Source organism: Phalangium opilio, unplaced genomic scaffold (genome assembly GCF_054372755.1).
Source record: "Phalangium opilio isolate 3A_F unplaced genomic scaffold, DU_Popi_V2 ptg000025l_1, whole genome shotgun sequence".
Classification (NCBI taxonomy): domain Eukaryota; kingdom Metazoa; phylum Arthropoda; class Arachnida; order Opiliones; family Phalangiidae; genus Phalangium; species Phalangium opilio.
In genome coordinates, this window is record NW_028324156.1 from 2962285 (window position 1) to 2986008 (window position 23724).

Genomic DNA, 23724 nt, shown 5'->3' on the forward strand with positions numbered 1-23724 from the left:
CCTTTTCCCCATGATGTTTTTCTTCGAAACTATGGGTGGCCCAGGGGTGGGTCTCGTATAAGTAATGTGTAATCTCAAAAGGTGTGTGAACGAATGCATTAAGCTCTTATGTAAATTTATTTTTTGAATTTATAATTTCGATAATTTAGAATACGATTTAATGTATTCATAAATTTTTTGTGTCCTGGAGCTACGATTAAACTGTCAATATTTTATATCACTTCACGATATTTGGGGAAAATTTGCATTATTGTCGTTTTTAAGGTGGAATTCATAAACGTCGGATGCAACGCAATTTAGTACAGGCAAAGGCAGAACGTTTGCGCACGACGCCCTACCTTCGCTTGTACTAAATTGCATTGCGTCCGATGTTTGTGAATTCCATCTTTAGTCCATAGAAAGGAACGAACCCAAAAAGTGACCGAAGTACTTGAGTGGGATGGTTTTATGGGAAATCAATTTTGAGTCGAAAATTATGTAACTTCTATGACATTTTGCCACAATGGACGCCTCTAAACAAGTTATGATTGGAGCGTTTTAGGGATGACCCCTTAATTGAATAAGCACTGTCTTAAATTCAAACACTCCAATCATAACTTATTCTTATTTAGGGTGTCCCTTGGTGCAGAATGTGATAGAAAAGTTTTGACTCAAAATTTATTTCCCATACAACTCGTTGTACTTCGGTCCGACCACCCTATTTTTGGAACACCCTGTATATTTATCAGTGCGAACGGGACCAGCCAGAAAATGGACAAACGTTGGTATGTCAGAACGTTTCATAGTTTAAAGGGGCTGTCAAGAAGCGATATCTAGTTTATTAGGGAGAAGTTATAAATTCGCCACATTTCTAGCTTTATCTCCAGTTCAAACGTATAGTAGGTCCGGAGTTAATCCCCGCCGCCTCTAAATTACAACCAGCATCTCATTGGTTCTTGAAAACTCACGTCAGCGCGACGCGAATGACGAAAATAACGTATTTTCCGACTGAGGAGAGGCGAAATAGCCCGGGGCCTCCTTTTACGTCCCCCGTTGTATTTTGAAAGGGGGACTGGGACTATGGCGCGCGAATACTTAGGCATCCTACATCTTCTCCCTAGTAAACTAGATATCCCTTCTTGGTTTGACGTTATGATTGATAAAATTATCATCTTTCCAACTATATACCAAGAACTTGGGCCTATTACTTCAACCATAACTTAAGATAGTTAGCTTTTAAATTAATTAGTGTTTCGACCCGGTCATAATATGGACCCTTTTTGTTCCAAAAAAAAGTAAAGTAAATTTACTTAAAACTGTAGGATTGAATTCTACGAAGCATATCACAATTTGAAACCACGACTAATTAAACTTCAAGGTCGACCTATTTTCCATAAATTCCCCCTTCTTATATGTTTTAGTATCAGAGTCACGTGTTCTAATTTGACTAATTTAGGAATTTATAGGATAGAAACTAAGAAAACGACTTTGTTTTTAACGTGTCTTCCTTTTGCTCGTCCCTTTTTCCATTTTCCCCCGAGGCTTGAAATATTTTCGATAATCGATGATGAGAAAGGTACAATTCCATTAATGGGTCACCGTCGCGCTGGTCCTACGTACCTTTTTTATGATACGCGTTATTGGCTATGGTGGTGATACTTAGACCGTAAAATCGTTAATATTTTTATATACCTCTCCGATTGAACCTTGTTCACCGAGAGGTATTACACTGGACGAGTCTGTCCCTTATTGACTTCTAACTACACCATCTACTTGACACCCGTCTATTAGTAGTTACTACTAAAGGGGTGTTAGTAGTTACTACCAAGAAGTGATATCTAGTTTATTAGGGGGAAGGAATAAATTCACCGCATTTCTAGCTTTATCTCCAGTCCAAACGTAGGTCCGGAGTTAATCCGCGCCTTTAAATTACAACCAGCATCTCATGGCTCTTGAAAACTCGCGTCAGCGCGACGCGAATGACGAAAATTACGTATTTTCTGACCGAAGAGTCGAGGCGAAATATCCCGGCGCCTCCTTTTACGTCCCCCCCCCCCTTGTATTTTGAAAGGGGGACTGGGACTATGGCGCGAATACTTATGCATCTTATACCTTCTCCCTAATAAACTAGATATCACTTCTAGTTACTACTAAAGGGGGTGTTTTGCTGTTCCCCCAGTGTTGCCAGGCCGTTGGTGAGTCAAGAGCATGCTGAGAAATAAGGCGGTGGCCCTGGACTTAGTCCACTTTAAAAATTAGCTGAGCCAACTTATAAATTAACCTTCCAAGATTACCTATTCTAAGTGGCCAGTGTCCAGTTTTTTAATTAAAGTACTTTGTCCACATGTAAAGTTTAAAGCAATTCCTTATTTCTCAGCCTGGTCAAGAGAGGAAGGCTAGCAGTTCAGTTTGAACTAGTACGTCACTAACTTGACTCACAGAGAACCTGACAACACTGCACTGAAGTTTAAGCTGAGAGAGAGGGGGGAGGAATTTTCTCTAGCCCCAACACAGTAAAAACTATCTATTCCACGTGGAATTGAAGTTTTGTTTCTAATTTACATCTCTGACTGTTGTCCTCTCGACTCGGAGAGGTATAATTTTGCTTTCCCAACCTGTTATCTTTCCAACAGAAAGTTTTTTTTCTTGGTGAGTTTTGACTTAGTTTTTATGGGAGAAAACCTGTTGGCCCTAATAATAAGCGTAGAATTAGCGAATATTTCGCTTTTTTCTTCTGGACTTTATGGCTTTCCGTTTTTAATTTTCACTTTTCTGACCCATATGACACATACCGAGAGAGATATCCAAAAATGTTTTCTTTAAAACTTTATTTACCTTTTCTGTATCTAAAGTACACAATACAAATCCAGTCATCTTTCTTGTGTTCGTTAAAACGTTACGTTAGTTACTATTGTATATATATCGTTCGTGAATTTAATTATTTAAACAAGTAACTTAAAAAAAAAAAAAAAAAAAAACACGCGGAGTTCCTATTGTTGAAATAGTTTTTTGTATAAATCCTCATTCTCAATTCTGGGTCGTCAAGAAAACGTAACGTTTGTTAACAGTTTATATTAATTTGTAAAGAAGATTTGGAACTTTGTCTCCTCCATATTCTCTCTCGCTTTGTTGAAATGTAATTCAACGTCTATTCAAACGGCTGAACGTGAATAGACTTGAAGTATTAAATTATTTACCTTTTAATAACCTTATTTTTATACCCTTTTATCTCTCCTTCCCCATATATTCCATCATTACCGGGGTATCGCGAACAAGATACGCGTATGACAGGAATACATATAGATAATAGGAATTATTGTGCCCCAACCCATATCTCACGTGTTAATTTCTACGTGGGTTTTGTGGGTATACCGGGCTTAGGAACTTACTATGTGAAATGTGTCATATGACTAGCTGTTACCCGCGGCGTCGCTCGCGTGTAATAAGAACTTCCATCAAAATGATATAAAGAATGGGTAGATTTTATCTGATGACTAATATTTTTGTAGCACCCTAGGAGCGAAGGCACTCGGCGTTGCCCATCAGCCCGTCGGAACATTTTTTATTACTTACCATGCGGACATTATTCCATAAAGAAGGGTTTTAAGTTTTTGGCCGCCATTTAAAAAGATGGCAACAAATCGAACCCAAAATACCTTTCAGCCCGTCTATAGGTTAAAGGGAACCAGTGTACTAAATAGTTGTGAAATCGGTTGAAACGCGCGGACTTTGTTGCATAGACAAGTTTTTCTACATTTCTGGTCGCCATTTTTGAAGATGGCGGCGGATTGGAAAAAATCTTTCTTAGTAGTACGCTCCTACTACTTATGAGTAACGTTCCTGCAAATTTTCATCTTTCTAGGGCAAGCGGTTTGGGCTGGGCGTTGATTATCAGTCAGTCTGTCAGTCAGGACTTCGATTTATATAGATATAGATATAGATATAGATATAGTCTACTAGCTCTTCCCACAAAATTCGTATAGATACGTTGAGACAATTTGCTAGTACACAATGATTCCTAGTAGGTGTATGTATTCCTGGTATGATAAGAGCTCACTAACCTCTCCGCAACTGCCTTTACAAAGAATCACTTGGCATTGAATATGAACTTTATTGTTGTTTGGGAAACGAAAAGTCGAATAAAGCGTCGAATCTGCCGTTGCCTCTGATTGGTTGAAATGAAATTCAGACAAAAATGATGTGACTGGACACCTAAAGAATTTCAATTAGTAAGAGATGGATATTGAAACTCGTTATATACATTCTGATTGGCGTACGCTGTTTGTTATTTATAATTGGTAATAGCATAAGTTCATAAGATATGTTCCATACGTAAGTTTGTCACTGGTTACAAACTGGAGCTTGTCATGAAGTGACGTAGGTCATAGATTCGAGGTAAAGCGAGGGAGGCCTGGTTTTGGCGCTGTCAAAGGCTTGGTAATGCAGACTAAATAGGACCTAGATGGAAGTCCTGCAAAACTAACTAACCGAGTGTAGGACTTCAAGATAGGAACATATCTTATGAACTTATGTTGGATTTGGAAGATTATTTATTTATTGACTCACCCATTGGCGTCAATCAATGGAACGTCACTCGTATTTGGAGCGAAACTGAAACAGTTCTTCACTCTAATTCCGTATTGACCTAATAATAGGGTGATTGATCAGTTTTGTTAGGTTTAGTTATGGTTTAAAATTAAATCGTTGTGTTGTTATACCATCAGGTTTTGACACTTTCGTCCTGAGGGCGTATTGGTGACCGTATATTAATTCCGTCACTCTCTTACCGCTGTCTTTCTCGACAAAGTTTAATGAAACTCGGGAGAATTCGTTCCTATATATATAGTAATTAAGTTTCGTTAACTTGGAGACAATTACGCAATTTACAATAGGCCTTTTTCAAATAGTTATTAGTTGGCTGGGGTAAAATAGAATCTGATGTTTCAGTGTTTGACTACTTAGTTTTCTTAACCAGGGAAGCTCAGGAAAAATATGGGAAAAACCTGGAAAACTCAGGGAAATATATGGAGAAAAGTGGGGAAACTCAGAGAAATTTATGGGAAAAACGCGGGAAACTCGGGGAAATATATGGGGGAAAACCCTGGGAAACTCATGGATATATATGGCGAAAAAAACTGGAAAACTCTGGGAAATATTTGGGGGAAAACTCTGGTTGTTTTAACCCTGACAAAGACGTTAGATGTGGCGTCTAACTAGAATTGGTGGCCTTATCTAACGTCTTTGGATTCTCCTTGTCTTGCAGACAGTAAAGGATCTATTACTCGTAAAAATTGAGATTGAACTACTAACCTGGCATTCCTAAAGCCGGAATTTCCACAACTGACCAGATAAAATTTGTCCTCGGACAATTCTAGAGTCTTGTGAACTCTGACCGCGATGGCTAGGGACCTTTTGTCCGATCCCTTGGCTGCGATGACACCGCAATAGTTGTCATCGTCGCTGTTAGCCAGCAAGTTTATTTTTAAAGTTGTGTTTCTGTAGCCGTTGCCATTGGCTAAGCAAGAATCTTTACGATGGTCCCTGGCATGGACAACTCCGTTGAATGGGTTGACAGTTGTCACCGAGATGGTCATAACGCCTCGTTCGCATCTTGCTGATACTGAAAATAGAAAAATTGGTCCCTAAAGTTTAGTTATACATTTCGAAACAGTGTTATTATAATTTTAAAGAATATACAGGGTGTTTATGATAAGTAAGTATGCATAAATTAAGGGGATGTTCTTTGGGGAAATCGATTTTGAGTCGAAAATGTAACTTCTATCTCCATTTTACCATCCACAAGGGACACCGTTTTCAAGTGATGTTTGTGGTGTCTTACAAAGGATGACCCCTTAATTAAATTGGTCAAAATCAGTTTCATAATTAAATTTAAGGGGTCATCCATAAAACACTTAAAACATAACTTGAAAACAGTGTCCCTTATCTCCATTTTACCACAAGGGACACCGTTTTCAAGTGATGTTTGGAGTGATTTACGTATGACCCCATAATTAAATTAGAAATCATTGTCAATCATTCTTCCATAAAACACTTAAAACATAACTTGAAAACAGTGTCCCTTGTGACAAAATGACGATAGAAGTTACATTTTCGACTCGAGAATTCATTTCCCACGGAACATGATCGCCCTTAATTTCTGACAGACTTTTTCAGAAACACCCTGGGCGTTGTTAAGGTCAGATTCATTGACCTTTACTCCGGAAGAAGTTAACTTATTTAGTTCACAAATCACAATATATATACATTTTGTATCCACATATTCCTATATGTATTTACAAAACATACCTTTCGGGGGTATTTTTTATTTAACAAACTTAATAAAAATCGTGCATTTTTTGTTCTCAAAAAACAAAATACGTTAAAAATCTTCAAGATAAATTATAGGCCTTTTTGTTTTCGGGAAAAATGTAAACCCCTCTATCTCGGAACTAAAACAATTTTCATTGTTAATGTCTTCCTAAAGTTATTATCCTCATAAAATTCATAAACAAACGCAACTTAAATCTTCGCCCTGCCATGCCAAGTACACCCGCCCAGGTTTTCTTTACCAAAAACTTAACCTATCTTCAATGACAGATGTGAAACTTAACTATATACACCAAGGTACCAGAAAAAAATCTAGGCTAAATTCCAATACATATTTTTTTTACAACCATTCTTTCAAATGTTCATTGGGTTTTACTTAAAATGAAGAAAGAAAGAAAGGAAAAATGTGGAGCTCACCCGTAACACGTGAGCTCAAAAAATATAGTAATAGTAAGGTTTTTTGCTTCGGACACCAGGAATGCATACAGCTACCAGGAATCATTGTGTGTGTGTCCCCCCATATCTCCCATGTTAATTTCTGCTCGGGTTTTCTGGGTATAACGGGTTTAAGAACTTACTATCCGCCAACTCGAGTTCTTAGGTGCGCGCAAGGTGCAACAGGCATCGAGATAGATCATTATTCGCCGGGTAAAATTCGTCATACCAGGGATAGATTTAATTTTAGAAGTAGGAATGGAGAACGGTTAGTATTTACTTCAGCCCAGTGTAGAGTCCCTCCCTCCAACACGTAACGAAAAGTTTAAATTATCTTATTGGCTCACTTAAACCACGTTTTGATGACGGCAAAATACGTAATTCCCATTTACCTCTGTCGCTATGACCCGCCTCTTCTTTCATACCCCCCTTCCCAGGAGGGGGGTCCGGGACTTTGACGCGCACCCAGATTATTCTGTTCTCCATTCCTACTACTAAAATTAAATCTATCCTTGGTCATACATAATGATAAGTCTAGCTCGCTCCTCCTACAAAATCCGCCTAGATACGTTGAATGAAAAAGAATGTAGCACAATGATTCCTATTGGCTTTACGCATTCCTATGGACACCACAAACCCCAAGTGCCGTACCTCTATTATAACCCACAATTACATGGGAAAGCAAAAAGAAAAAAAATAAGTCATTTCGAAAACAAAATGAAAAGGTAACATTAAAGCGGTGCACAGAAAATTAGGTGCATACCTAAGTATTATGGCAGGCAGATACGCGCCTTTGATATTGTAACGTGATATTGAATTATAACAGGGGGTGCCATTACGTATATGGTGAGATTGTACTACGCCTAAAGGTTGGTTGGGGGGATTATGTTTTTTATTTTTTTATTTTCTAACGAGCGTGGTCTTCACCTTTTACTACATTCGTTTATTATGGTGGGAAACCCGGGAAACGTTCCAGAAGTTTTTGGTATAGATTCCTAAGTATCTGAATTGTAAAAGGAGCGCGCGAGTTTTATCGTGACGTGGTAAATTTGACCCCTATGCCAATGGCCGCTCCCCAAACTCGGCAGGCGTGAGGCACGAAAATTTGGCCCATAACAAACCACCATCACCGATGGAAAGTTCATTTTCTTTCTTTTCTTTTGAATCTTTTTCTTATTCGCATCTCGCGCTACCTTTTTAATCTTTTTTTCTACACTCTCTTTGAAGGGTTCTCAACTTCTCTGGTAATGTGTTTGACCCCCCCGGGTTGGGTAATTTCATATAGCACCAAGCTAGCCCGCGGCTTAAGTCTAATTTTATTCAAATTGGTTAAAATAATATAATAGATGCGATCAAGAAGTGATATCTAGTTTATTAGGGAGAAGGTGTAAATTCGCCACATTTCCAGCAGCTTTATCTCCAGTCCAAACGTATAGTAGGTCCGGAGTTAATCCCAAACGTATAGTAGGTCCGGAGTTAATCCCGAACGTATAGTAGGTCCGGAGTTATTCCCGAACGTATAGTAGGTCCGGAGTTATTCCCGAACGTATAGTAGGTCCGGAGTTAATCCCGAACGTATAGTAGGTCCGGAGTTAATCCCGAACGTATAGTAGGTCCGGAGTTATTCCCGAACGTATAGTAGGTCCGGAGTTATTCCCAAGCGTATAGTAGGTCCGGAGTTAATCCCAAACGTATAGTAGGTCCGGAGTTAATCCCAAACGTATAGTAGGTCCGGAGTTAATCCCAAACGTATAGTAGGTCCGGAGTTAATCCCAAACGTATAGGTCCGGTGTTAATCCCCGCCGCCTCTAAATTACAACCATCATTTCATTGGTTCTTGAAAACTCACGTCAGCGAGGCGACGCGAATGACGAATATTACAGTAATTTTCCGACTAAGGAGAGTGTAGCGAAATAGCCCGGCCTCCTTTTACGTCACCCCTTGTATTTTGAAAGGGGGACTGGGACTATGGCGCGCGAATACTTAGGTATCTTATACTTTCTTCCTAATAAACTAGATATCACTTCTTGATGCGATATTGAACTTTTCACGGATACTTCTTTAGTTAGTTATAAGGGGGATTCAAGGTTTTAAATTTTTGGCTCTGAACTTTGTGAATTGAAGATCAAGTATTTTTAGGAAGTATTACTAATTAATAGTGGTAGCAGGTGTATCGAGTGGAGAGTTACTCGCGATGGTTTCTGTACACTGAAGGAAAATGTTCGTAATCGTTCTCTCCTTAGGATTAGCATGGGTTTATTTACATTCCACCTGTTAACTCTGGTTCTATAAGAGATACAGGGTAGTCCTTTGAGTATGTTATAGCCCTATTTCTCCCCTTTCCAATGGTACTAAGTATTTGTGGTTTCTACAATCGAGGCCCGAGTAATTAAGTAAAATGTTCATTAACGTCCTCTCCATAGCATGAATTAACACGAACTTATTTACATGACACCTTTTATCTCTGGTTCTATAAGAAATACATTGACCTCAAGTAATGGACTTGTAACCAAACCCATACATTTGTTCTAAATTACGATATAGCAAGGAGTTAACCCTTGATAATTATCTCATAATTCTAATTTCCAACTACAAAACTTGTCATGATCGTATACCGAATCATTCCCACGTTAACTTCGAATCAAAAATCAAAGTAATATTGAATCAACGCACCTAGGAATTTAAACAACCTTTACTTGGCTCTAGAATTAGTTTATCATTCTTCGACCTTTCTAGGTCGTTCATTTCTAAAACTTTGATTCAAACCCCTCCCCCAATAATTGTTTCTCGCGGTCCCACGACCTTAACAACAAAAACACAATCCATTCTCCCTAATAACAGGGTGGAGACTTGTAAACTTTTATTATTATTATTTTTTTCTCTCTGTTAATTGTAACTTCACGGTATTTACATAATTTTTTTAAACGCTATACTTCAAAACGTTTCGTGATTCGTATTCCGTAGAAATCAATTTGATATTTGAACGAGTTTCATTCTTATTATTATTATAATTATTATTATTATTATTATTATTCTTGTATCTCGCTTTTAAAGTTTAGGTTTGAGGGTTGGAGGAGAGATGAGATGAGATGGAGTGGTAATCTCCATAACTATAACCAAAAGTTCATGAGATATGTTCCATACATAAGTTTGTCACTGGTTACAAACTGGGGCTTGTCATGAAGTGATTGAAGTTGGTCATAGATTCGAGGTAAAGCGAAGACGCCTGGTGAGGCGCTGTCAAAGGCTTAGTAATGCAGACTAAATAGGACCTAGATGGAAGTCCTGCAAAACTAACCAACCGAGTGCATAGTACTTCAATTCTCGCTTGTCGTTCTGCTAGAGCTAGCTCGAGCTGTAAGTCTCTCAGTAGCATTACGAAGTATAGGTAGTGTCATACTTATGATAGGAACATATCACTTATAAACTTATGATATGGTCCACGAACATTTCTATTTCATCTCACCTCTGTCCTCTACGGTTGAGCTTGAGGTTTACGCGGTTACAAGTCTTTGTAAGAGATAAAGGTTTATCATAGCGAGAAACACAATGCATTGTAGTTGGCAATTATTTTTTTATAATCTTATTTATTTCTTTTGATAAAACCAAAACTACCAAGTTCTGTATCTACGTGAACCGCCAGAGATATAATACACGCGGCTCATTAAACTTGGGAGGTTGTTTTTTGGTCCCTTGTGCTCGCACACACACACAAAAAAGAAAGAAATTGTCATTAAGGGGCTTAATCGAGAAGGTGTAAACCTTTTTTATTATTTTATTTCAGTTGATATCATTATCCAGGTTGTTTTTTATTCTATACAACCGTATCTTGCTAGTGAATTATAATTCTTTCATGTTTAGTGTAACTTTTTGGACTAGCTAGCTGCCCCAGATACCTTGCGGACAACTAAATAAAATGGATTTTTTTATGTCGGGTCTTGAAACATTTGTGGCCGCCATTTTCAAGATGGTGGCGGATTGGAAAAATCTTTTTAAGAGCTGATTAAGAAAAATCTTTTTAAGAGCTGATTAAGAAGTCTTCAGTAAGAAAGTAGGCGAATATTTGTTCGTCTCAAAAACCGCAATTCATTTAAAATCATTAAAATGGTGTAAAAAAATACCTTAAATTTCTAAAAAAAATGTTATCACGTTTTATAAAGAACATAAAACTTAACCCTGTAAAAATCTTTAAACAAACTCAAGTACTTAGTTGGGGCTTTTTTTTCACAATTTTTGAAAGTGGGCTAAAGCTAAAGAATTTGGCCATTTTCAAAAGAACAAAAAGGAAACTAAGCAAATGTTTACTTGGATGTTTTCACGATTTTTTTCACCCGCCGCTTAATAACTTTCGGAAAAATATAATTTTTGCCAGACGTCAAAAACACAACTTTTTGAATTTTATTTTATTTTCTTTTTATTTATTTTTTTCCGGGCAACTTTTCATTTTTCTCTTTCCTTGAATATCTATATAAAAATTTTGACCCAGATATATTACCTTTTCAAACGTAAAACTAGTTAAAGAGCCAAAACCATATACAGTAGAGAAACAAGTTCGGCCTCTATGATGATGTACAGGGTGTATTAAAAAGGGGAGGGTAATTATTGGACCGAATATGTACAGAGGGATGCATGGTGCTATGGGAAATCAATAAATTTTGAGTCGAAAATATTTTAACTTCTATAACCGATTTTGCCACAAGGGACACCGTTTTCAAGTTGTGATTGGAAGAGTGTTTTAGGGATGATCCCTTAATTAAATTAGAAATCATTGTCTGTTCAGTTTCTTACTTAAATTTAAGGGGTCATCCCTAAAACACTTTAATCATATCTGGTGACCTATGCGATTTTGAGTCGAAAATGTAACTTTTATGACATTTTGCTCCAAGTTTTCAAGTTATGATTGGAGTGTTTTAGGGATGATTCCTTTATTGAATTATAAATCATTGTGTATTCAGTTTCTTAATTAAATTTAAGGGGTCATCCGTAAAATACTCCATCCACACATAAGTTGAAAACGATGTCCCTTAATAGGGTCAAAATCAAAATTATAGAAATTACATTTTTAGTCTCTAAATTGATTTCTCAAAGAATTATATGATCTCCCTTAATTTCTGACAGACCTTTCTGAAACACCCTGTATAATATCTCTTGGCCACTGCGGCTTCAAAATCTTTTAAAATTATCAGGGTGTCCACAAGGTATCACAAAAAAAAATAATAATTTCACGAATGGTATTTAAATCAAGGTCAACTTCGTGCTTGGCGACCATTTTTTCTTTTATTTTTTTTTCTTATTTTAATTCAAAATTTTTAATCTACAAAGATTTTTACTGGTTTTCCTTTTGGTTAACCTAACCCAGAAAAAAATATCACGTTCATTGTTTTGATAGACGGATAACTGATTTTTAAGTTTAAATTTCGTGATTTAAATTTAATTTTACTGTCCTTTCTCCCGGTTCAACATCGAGATATTAGGGTCGAAATGTTTAAAACGTAACCCTAGTATTAGTTAGGCCTAATCGAGTCATTATCTTTCAATTAGGCTTAGCTCTTTTGTAGTACAAAGTTTCGAGTTATCTTTCAATTAGGCTTAGCAGTTTTTAGCAGAAAGTTTAAATACGTTTCTCACCCCTCCCCCTTTAATAACCAGTGACCAATCAGAAACCCCATTTAATTTAAAGATTAAATATAGATTTAAAAAAAGGGGGAATTTCTATGCCTCTTTGTCAGGAACAAGTTTACCATCTTTTTGAAAAAAGTTTTATTTAAGCCTAATTATTGTTATTTGTTATTGAGGTTGTTTTCTAAATAACTTCAAAATTAACCCTTTTTACTAATTAAGGATCATTTACGATCGCAAATAAATAAATAAACTGGATGATGAAAATATCTCGGGGTGCTTTTAAATCGTTTCTAAAAAATCTACTTTTAATTAAAAGGAAAGTCGTGCATCGCGGCTTTATAAAAAACCGGTTAATTACTTTTAAATTAATGTTAATTTTAAATAATTTAGTACAATACGGAAAAAATATGGTTGGTTCTTGTAGGACAAACGTGTCAATTAAGTTTCGGGAAGACAGTGCATATATTGACTCAACATTTATTAATTCCCCTCTCGCGTAAGATAAATTTATTCGAGGTCGTCATATCTCGTTTTTCAACATGACGTTGAACTTTTGGTTTCACCTTTAATGATTATTTTGGGGTTAAACGGGTCAAACCGGTAAAAGGGAAATTAGAAATTAGCTTCATTTGGTTTTTACCAGTTTTGTCTCGGACTATCAGGAGTCAGGACCTTCTTGGATGTTTTAAAAAATTCAAACCACCCATTGGGGGTGGGAAAAAAATATTTGATAAATCTTGTTTGGATCTCGTGTGAAAAATATAATTGTCATTCTACTAATTACTTTCTTAATTACTAGATACAAATCAAGATAGATTGTTTTAATACTCTTATGAATATTACCATAAGTTCATAAGATATGTTCCATATAAGTTTGTCACTGGCTAAAAACTGGAGATTGTCATGAAGTGAATGAGGTAGGTCATAGATTCGAGGTAAAGCGACGCCTGGTGAGGCGCTGTCAAAGGCTTAGTAATGCAGAGTAAATAGGAAGATTGAAGACCGGCAAAATTAACCACCGAGTGTAGTACTTCAATTCTCGCTTGTCGTTCTACTAGAACTAGCTCGAGCTGTAAGTCTCTAGCATTACGAAGTATAGGTGTCATACTTATGGTAGGAACATATCTTATAAACAATGATGTAATTGTCAAAATTCTTGCATAAATTAACGACGGTGAACACAGTTGTCGAGCTTTAATGTTTCTTTGAAACTAATTAAGGTTGGCTACCGGTATTTAGCTAATAAGTCTTTTTATGAAAAGCCGAAATATTTGCGTGTTCAAGTGTAGATGAAACTGGAGAGTATATACTTTATTTAAATGGGTCATTGAGAAAAAGCAACTTTTACCTCCGCTAAAAATACGTAAATACCTGTCTAGCCAGTATTCTCCCGTAGATTATCAGCTTGAATTATTATTTGATTTAAAAAAAAATTCTTAACAAAAATTAGCCTATCAATTATAAATTCGCCATAGTGGTCCTAATATGGGTAGTAGCACCAGCACGTGGTTATGTCAAAGAGCGTGCGTGTTTGGTCGAAGGAAATTGGTTTTTAGTTCAAGAAACTTACCGCGAAACGTGTTGTAAATAAAACCAATAACAAGGAAGGCAATGCAGTTAAATAACCAACCCTTTTTTAAAAAGAGGGGGAAGAGGTGAAGTATAGTCTGCTTCGGCTTGATTTAGGGTTAAAACGGAACGGTATGTGGACAACAAAGACAATAGATAGTAGCTTCAAAGTTACCAGTCCTGCACTAAATTTGGATGGCCCGTATTGTTTTGAAGCCATAACGTCTTTGTTGTAAATGCACATACCCATCATTGCTCCAAGAATAGCCCACTCGATCCGCGCTCGCGGACGCTGCGCTGTTCGTTTGCGTCTTGATCGCGTTATCGAGTGGGCTATGGTTCCAAGTCTTAAAAAAGGTGGTCAACTGAACACACCACTCTCTTTTTTATCACCGACGTTTAAAAATGTTCTATTCAATCGTAGCCCACCTGATCACGCGCTCGACGACGCAAGCTGCTCGCGCTATAGTGGTCTATGATTCAGTGTAATTGCATATTTCTTCCACTTAACCTGCTGTTAAATTCTATTGGCCGAATCAGTACAGGTGGAAGGACAAATATACTTGATTAATTAGCTGCATAATTAGGTATTTCCCCCCCCCAATTAAATTAAGTTTAATTAAGACTCGGATCCATCGTGCTCGCTTGCCTTCTGGCTAATCTATTATAGCTAACTATTTTAATTGGCCATTCATAAAAATGAAATTAATTAATTAATTAGCGCTGTAACAATTTAAAACTTAAATATCTACTCTTTTTTATTTTCTTACAAAGTTAAAACAATGAATTTAATCTGAGATTTAATTGGTATGGTATTATCTTTGAAAAACTTAATTAGTAACCTACGTAAAGGTGCTTTATAGTTTATAGAGGTATGGTTTTTCATTTATACCATACTAATTCGAAAGTATGTGGTTAAGTATCGGTTTGTACGCGTTTGAAAGTAAGAAACCTGTTAGGTTAGTTTGACGTGGGTGCCTTAGGATTATAATCAGATTTGTTCTTGAAATAAAAAGAATGAAAAGTCCGTTCTTTTATTTTAGTCTTGACCTATTTTCGTCCCTCCCTGAATTATTTTGGCCCTTGTTTTAACTTCATGAAGAAAGAGTGATGTGCCAAAAGAGAATTTAACAAACTAGGTAGGATATTCTTTTCTTTCTTCTCTGAGGGGTTTTTGTTTTATGATAATAATAAGTAATTTTCCCGTCATTTCGCACCCATAAGGTGTGGTTTTGCACCCCTGAGGTGTATGTATGTTTTTCTCTTGTCTTTTTTATTTTTAGAGAGATACAAGCCGGTCATGAATTTTATGGGCTTATATACAGGGTGTTTCTGAATTAAGGTCTGCTACAGTGTTCTTTGGGCGATTTCAAGTCGAATTTATGTTATTTTGACCCTAAGGAACACCGTTTGTATGTTATGATTGGGAGTGCTTTATTGATGACCCCCTTAAATTTAATTAAGAAATTTACTGAAAGTCAATTATTTCTAATTTAATTAAGGGCTCATAAGTAAAATACTTCAATCATAAGTTGAAAACCCTTGTGGCAAAAGTTACATTTTAAACTCAAAATCGCAAAAAGAACATTTCTGGCAGATCTATCTGAAACACCCTGTATTATATAATGACTAGAATACATACAGCTGCTAAGAATAATTGTACTACATCCATTTTCACTCAACGTATCTGATCGGATATAATTGGAAGAGATGGACTAATCTTTATGTATGACGAATTTTACCTCGAGTGGCTATCAACCAATGAAATTACAGAGTTAGAAAGACGCTATCAGAATTATGAGACGTGACGGATTGTAAGTCCCACAAAACCCGCGTAGCAATTAAAATTAACATAAGATATATGGAGGCACAATGATTCTAATTAACTGTATGTATTCCTTGTCCTAAACATATCCATGCAAAATTCCTGGGCATTAATTATTATAAAATGGGGACTGAGAAACTAGGTTTGAAAAAAAAAAGAATAAAAAAATTAAATATAAGTTCTAATTAGTTTGAAAGGAATGAGAAGGGCGTTTCTGTCTTACCAGAAGGTGCGAAGTCGCTGTTGTCGTTCTGCTGTTCTTGCTGTTGACCGTAACACTGAAAAATAAACGAATTAAAAAAAATTAGATGGTTGAAGAGAGATAACACTTTCGTTATTAATGGTCTCCCATTTAAGATCCCAAAATTTGATTAAAGGACTTGGGATCGACTAAAGAAAGAATAGATCTTAAGATTGTAACCCTACCCATTTGTGGCTGGGTAGATAAATGCATGCATCCATTGCCCCTTATATAAACCACCACCACGAGGTTTGAAGTTGAACCAGCGCCAGGATGCTTAAAAGGGTTAAATAACCTTTTTCTCTTTAAGGTAATGAGTTCATATCCTTAATTTATTTAAAAATCAACCTGCAGCTGCTTATCTTATCATTGGTTATATCATAAGTTTATAAGATATGTTCCTTGATAAGTATGACACTACCTATTCTTCGTAATGCTGCTGAGAGACTTACAGCTCGAGATAGTTCTAGTAGAACGAGAAGCGAAAATTGAGTGACTACACTCTGTTAGTTAGTTTTGTAGTTAATCTTCCTATTTAGTCTGAACTTACTAAGCCTTTGACAGCGCCTCACCAGGCGTCGCTTTACCTCAAATCTATGACCTACGTCACTTCATGACAAGCTCCAGTTTGTAATCAGTGACAAACTTATTGATATATGAACTAATGACAAAAAATTTGGTGATATCAGGCTAGAATGATTTCTTTTTATTTTCAAAACCTTATGCATTTAATTTTTTAAATGCCTTTCATTTATTATAATAAGTTACATTTTCGACTCAAAATTAATCTCCCTTAATTGCTGATAGACTATAGGCTTACAGAAGGAACCAATTCAAACGCATTAATGATATAAATAACAATGCTTTTGTCAGAATACATATAATAATAATAATTTGTGGAGTGGTATTTTGTTATGGTTCCCATGATAACAAACTCTACTCTATAATATTTAATAACATAAGCAAATGCATTATTAAAAATAGATCTAGCTACCTGTTGCTTAGTCCGCGCGTATAAACCGTAACAAATATGGCTGGCTATGTAATGGTCTAATAATATTAGTCATACCAAAAACAAAGCGCAACTCCATCGCTAATTCTTCACAATGAAAGGAAGGCAGTCATTGGCTATAGACTAACTAAGACTATAACAATAGATGCCAATATAATAGATCGCTATCTTAAGATACAGTAAGGTTTAAATTTAGGGAAGCCTTCACCGCGTTGCGTTTCGAGACTTTTTATTATTATCAGTTGTTGGGGATCTAAGTTCTAACCGATCATCATTATATTTATCTATTCGACTTTAACTCATTTGCATATTTTGCTTCTATTAAATTAGGGAAACCTTTCGATTCAATTTAGGAGGGCCGTGTTATTAATTTTTAAACGGACTCCAAAGAAGGCAGCGGAGGATGGGTAAAACTTAATTGGTGATACGTCACAGGCACCATGTGACGTCAACATCCAAAGACTCCGTACTATGGCGTGGGACTGTGTACACTTAGTCCTTGTTTGTCGCAAAATTTGCAGCCCCAATTACCTGAAGTTTTTTAGTTTTCGGAATAGAACAAACTAATACATAGTTTTCAGACTATGAGGATTCTTACCATTTACACAAGGAGACCTGGCTATTGATTCCTCCAAAGAGTCAATTCTCCTTGTGTAATACCTGAACGTCCTGAACCCTGGCCTCCTTTTGTAAATGGTATAATCCTCTTAGTCTGAAAACTGTGTATTAGTTTCTTTCCACCACGTTTCTCCTTGGTGACGTGCCTCTGACCTCCTGGTCTGCGCTTACATTTAAGGGGTCATCCGTAAAACACTAAAGTGATCATAAAGTTATTCAAAATCGCCAATAGAACCCACTGTACTTCGCATCTTTATATCCTTTTTGGAACACGCTGTTATTAGATAAAACTAGATATCACTTCTTGGTTGTACGAAGATGGGTTTAAATGATTAACTCGGCTATAGTTCCAAGTTCCTTTTAAGGGGGCTTTTAGTACGGATTTAGAAAGAAAATCTTGTTCATAAAGAGGTGACTAACCTGCTGCTGGCTCTCTAAAACCGTATAAAGCGGAGCTTCATTCCTGCATGCTGCTAAATATTGTTTTTTTACCTCTCCGAGTGACGTATGTCACGGAGAGGTTCTAATTTCGACGTGTCTGTGTGTCTGTGTGTCTGTCTGTGTGTCTGTCTGTGTGTCTGTCTGTCCGTTGTTACACCCACGTGACCGCGTTCGCAGTTTGCAAATCGGAGCAAACGTGTATTCAATTTCCAGACCGCATTTACAGTCCCGGAAATTGTATTCGACTTACAGACTATTACTCCATTGCCTGTTTAACAACTCTGTTCATTTGTCCGCCCCACATGGACACTAGTCTGAACCTATTGGCTTCTAAACACCACCATCTTCTAGTCTTTCGCCCATTCCACATGGACACCAGTCTGTACTTACTGGCTTCTAAACACCACCACCTTCTCGACTTTGTCCATTCCACATGGACACCAGTCTGTACTTACTGGCTTCTAAACACCACCATCTTCTATTCTCTGTCCATCCCACATGGACACCAGTCTGCACACCTGGCTTCTAACACCACCATCATCCTCAAGGTTAAGACATACGCGGCGATCGGCTAGGGTTACGAGAAACGTCTAGCCTTCCATTGACGGGGTCTTCCGCCAAGGTTCACGCAATTGCGATGTTCTTATTCATAGCTGCGATTCGAAACCCTTATATACTACCTATTTGAGTAAGGCGACGCAACGGGCGTATGCTTCATTTCAAACGCCAATATTAGTCAGGTCTCTCAAGAATGTTTAATTGTTCTTTATCAAAACGATGTAACGCTCAATAAGGCAAACAACTGACGAAGAAAATATTTAATATTAATTATATTTATTTTAATATTTAAGATAATCTTGTTTCTCAACTCAAAATTAATACGGAAAGAGTTAAAAAGCAGCTTATGTTTTTGTCTGTGTGTGTCCGTCCATTGTTACACTAGTGCGTCGCGTTAGCAGTTAGCCTTGTTTTGATGTGTAAAGAAATCCTACAGAACCTTAATATTCCCTTTTTCCATAATATAAAGTGAATATGTGGAAGTATTTTTCGTAATTATGATGCATTTAGTACTTTTGTAGCTTTAAAGCTCTGTTTCATTTTGATATTCCAAAGATTTTTTTTAATATTGTTATTTGAAATGGCTGTTTATATATTACTTAAGCTATACTACATCTGTATATAGAATAATCCTTGGTTTAGTGATTACATGAAGAAAACTAAGACCTAGACTCCGGCGGGTATAACAAGCGCGCATTATCCGCAATAGGATTAGTGAAACAAAGGGTAAATAATTGAGGCCTGAGGTGAAGTAAACTTTTGGCTTTGATTTTCGTGTCTGAAATGAAGAGACATTAACGGTTCAGAGTGAGCCGAAAGTTAAATACACTCTTAAATAATCAGGTTAGGATTTTATAATAGAAGAAAAGATGGTGGCAATTAGATTAGTAAAAGGGCTTATGGTAAACGGGTAGTAGGTACAGACTTATTATTCCATTTATGGTGCGCATTGACTATTAGTGCGTCTAGCTACAATTTAGCTTTGGTGTTATTTAACGTTAACATTCATGTTGGCAAACTAAGAATATTGTTGAGGTGAGACGAGACGATAGTGTTTACACTGCAAACTAGTTGTGAATGTAGCTATCAGAATATACGGTAAACAGCTGAAGCGTAGACTTCATTTCCTGTTCTTTTCCCCATTGACTGATTCCCATGTGTCCAAGATTTGGATGTAAAATGTCGTCTGCTTTACTGTACATTCGCTATGTTTGGAATACTGCTTCAATATTTCGTAAATTTTTACTTCAAAAAAGTGAAATAATTCCATATCTAGGTAAATAAGTTTGTAGTAGTAGACCTCTTGACTCGGAGAGGTAATATTTTGGTTTTCCCAACTTGTTTTACGCTATAATCATAATTTCTTTTTCCCAGATTTATGGAGATAATTTAACTGTAAATTCTTTCTATACCTTCTCTCGCCTGACTTCTCGCTTTCAAATTGGTTTCGTAGTTTTTTTTTTTTTTTAACTGAAAAACTAGTAAGCACCGAAATCGGAGGAGAAAAATGTTTCCTGTTTTGATAAATAGTAGATTTTTGAAGAATTTCTTTAAATTTATTTAGGATTCTTTTTTTTCTTTAGTTAAACGATGTCATAGTGGACTGGGAAAATCCGTAAAAATCAAGTTTTAATCGTTAGAAAGTGGGACTGTGTTTAGATAATTTTAAGATTTAATTTTATATAAACCATTTCCCTTTCCTCAATTGGCTACCTTGTTTATCTTTAAAAGGTTTGAACATAATAGTCTTAAAAGTAAATTCCAGTAGGTGTTATAAAAATGGGTGGACGTGTTTTCTATTTTGTATAATTTGTATTTGTGATTTGCTTTATACTTTGGACAAGTATATGTTTTGGTCATAGCATAAATTCATAAGATATGTTCCTACCATAAGTTTGTCACTGGTAACTTAGAAACTGGAGCTTGTCATGAAGTGAGTTACGTAGGTCATAGATTCGACTTAAAGCGATGCCGTTTTTGGCACTGTCAAAGGCTTAGTAATGCAGACTAAATAGGACCTAGATGGAAGTACTGCAAAACTAATTAACCGAGTGTTGTACTTCAATTAGGCTTAGCAAGGTCACTGACGTTCAATGGACGTTGAAGAAGATGGGTTAAAGGATCTTGATTTCAAGTGACATTTTGATGAATATATAGTTTCATAAATGGTTTAGGAAATTAATGCTATTGCTACCAAGAAATTTACCTCCTGGTACTAAGGTAATAAAAGCCAAATTCGGCTGCCCATATGTCGTCTGTCTACTTCTAGAGCTTTTAGATTTAAATTTTAGGGTTAGGCTTTTATCATCCCACTCCTTGGTACGACCTTCGTGGCAAAAAAAACCTGATTTTAAAACCTCAAGTCCTCAACCCACACACGTGTTTGATATTTAAAGAAACCATCGCAAAATGTACTGCGTAATTTACAAGGGAAATGTTTTTGGTTTTTTCGAGCTGCTTAAAAGATTTTCTTGGAAACTTGGTAGCTTTTATAAGTTACAGAAGAACGATGAACTATTTAGAAACCACTTGGTTTGTCAAACAATGAGCGTAGGATATAAGATCAAAAATACAGGATGTTTCTGTTAAGTCTGCCATCCATAAATTAAGGGGGATGGAAGTTCTTTGGGAAATCGATTTTGAGTCGAAATTGTAACTTCTATCAGGGATAGATTTAATTTTAGAAGTAGGAATGGAGAACAGAGTAATGTGGGCGCGCGTCAAAGTCCCGGACCTCCTTCCCCGGGACGGAGGGGTATGAAAGAAGAGGCGGGTCAAAGCGACAGAGGTAAAAAGTAATTACGTATTTTTCGTCGTCCCCGTCAGCAACGCCATCAAAACGTAGTTTAAGTGAACCAATAAGATAATTTAAACTTTTCGTTACGTGTTGGAGGGCGGGAATGAACCAAATGCTAACCATTCTCCATTCCTTCTTCTAAAATTAAATCTATCCCCGCTTCTATCTCCATTTTGCCACAAGGGACATTGTTTTCGAGTTAAGATTGGATTGGTGTATTTTACGGATAACCCCTTAAATTTAATTAAGAAACTGAAAGACCGATGAATAATTTAATTAAAGGGGCCATTCCTAAAGATGTCTTCCTTTGTGTTGGTTTCTCTGCAAGTAATTTATGGAATGGTTTATTGGAACGCAGGAAATGGCTTATATATATATATTTTACTCTCATTCTGAACTAAGTACGACTTCATCTCGTTTCTCAATGATTAAGTAAAGATATCGAGACGTTTTAATTCGTTACTCCACCCAAAAATGATTAATTTACTATCATATCAAACAAGTATCCACATTCCAGCACCACTCTTATTGACGTATCATTTAAATTTAGTTTACCTGTTGCATGTTTCTTTCTCTTCTTGGTTATTGGGAAACCAATGCCATTTATTTATTTATTTTTTTCATCATTAATTTCATGGGGTTTTAACTAAGATGAAGTGAAGGTCTCTACATAAAGAAACTGTGACAGCTAGCGAGTGCTCTAGATGTATTTTCCATGGAAGGATGTTTATGCTGGAGTAGAAATCATTCTCTATATTGCTAACACGAAAGGGCCCTTCTCATACTTAGCCGTAAAATTTACCTACCCATAGTACCCCGGGTTTTAGCTAGGGCATAGATTATACTTTAGGTGCCACCTGGTTATAGCAACAAGAACTACTATTTACCACGTAGGGTAAAATATTTCCACCCAGAGGTGAAGGGATGGCTGCATTCAATGATACCCAACCTTGAAAAGCATGCTGGGAGTTATAAACAGCCTTGGATGCCCCCTCTCTCACCTTTACCACTCCATAATCAAACCTCCTCCAAGTTTTAACTCTTACTACTACAATTGAAAATTCGTTGTTTAAATTTAAGCGTAACGAAAGTGGAGTGTTTGGATCGGTTATATAAACTATCCAATGCTATAAACTTGATAGATAATTTTAAACAACTTCAAATTATTTTTAATCATATCGAAAAGTAATTAATAACACCAATGGGTATTTAAAAATGACGGGATAAAAACCTCAAAAATGCTTGAAAGTTCCCCCCCCCCCAAAAAAACATAATCTTAAATTACTTAAGGGTGTAATTGTAATTGTTTTTAGGTTATAATAGCGTACCGAATTTTTAATAGAAACTTTTCAATTTTAATTTAATAATAATAATGGATCTTACGTCGTCAGCGAGACGAACTTGATAAATATTAGAAACCACTTTTTTTAATGTATGCTATGCTATAGTACTTTTGAAAACTATTTAATAACTGTCTATATTTGCCCTGGAGTGACAATTGTTACGCTATACGCGTTTATAGCGTGCTGACACTGAACAACCCTTTCGAGATTCGAAAGAAAATAAACGCGACAGCCCTAATTATCTTCATTAACAACGAAAAAAGAAGTTAAGTATATTTCTTAGAGCTACTGTCCTGTACCTGAAAGAAAAAGAGAACGAACATTCCATAGAGAGTTTAAATGAAAGAAACTTTCTCCGAAAAAAAATATTATCTTCTGGCTGATACCTAATTCGGAAGAAAATTTGAAACTAAACTCAAGGTTATTTTTTCTTTATTTTTTTTGTTATTTCTTTGCGTTGAATCATATCAACTTGAAACGAGATATTACAGAGGGCAGGTTATTTTTTTAAAGAAACATACTGCCTGTACTGATAAAGAATCCTTTTTCGCTAAAGACTGCAAAAGTTAATGGATAAAAACAACTTAAGTATTCTTCGTTCACTGTTCCCAGCCTTTGGTAAAATGAGTAGCAAATTAACGATCCTACTCTCAACCCCTACATGAACCAATCAATCAGAGAAGAGTTTTTTCTGAGGTCAAAGGTTTCTCGAAAATAGTACTGGTGGCGATACAAACGTTAGTTCTTGGGTACTATATTCAGCCTATAGAGCTATCTCAGTTGTGACGGGACTGCCTAGGTAAAACGTCACGGGCTTAGCTTTGGCAGTGGGCGACCATGTTTGGTACCTCTTCTGGTTCTACGGGCAAATAGCATGGGGCACGTCACACTAAGGCTTCTGAGATAGCTCTATTCAGGCGCGTTCCCTGTGCTATACAGTCGTGAAGGTAGTCATAC

General features: G+C 36.5%; 2 protein-coding genes across 4 annotated transcripts in view; one reads left to right on the top strand and one right to left on the bottom strand.

Moving 5' to 3' along the window:
- LOC149691758 (B9 domain-containing protein 2-like) overlaps positions 1-23724 on the top strand; it is a 52059-nt gene that overhangs the window by 3281 nt on the left and 25054 nt on the right. The gene's annotated exons all lie outside the window — the stretch shown is intronic.
- Positions 1-23724, bottom strand: part of LOC149691759 (uncharacterized) — a 40931-nt gene that overhangs the window by 2097 nt on the left and 15110 nt on the right. The window contains exons 2-6 of the mRNA XM_089869190.1: positions 15981-16035; positions 5290-5599; positions 4698-4813; positions 4546-4624; positions 4041-4191 (exon numbers count right to left, since the gene is read on the bottom strand). Coding sequence (XP_089725316.1) covers positions 4041-4191; positions 4546-4624; positions 4698-4813; positions 5290-5599; positions 15981-16035 — 711 coding nt within the window. The remainder of the gene's footprint in view (positions 1-4040; positions 4192-4545; positions 4625-4697; positions 4814-5289; positions 5600-15980; positions 16036-23724) is intronic.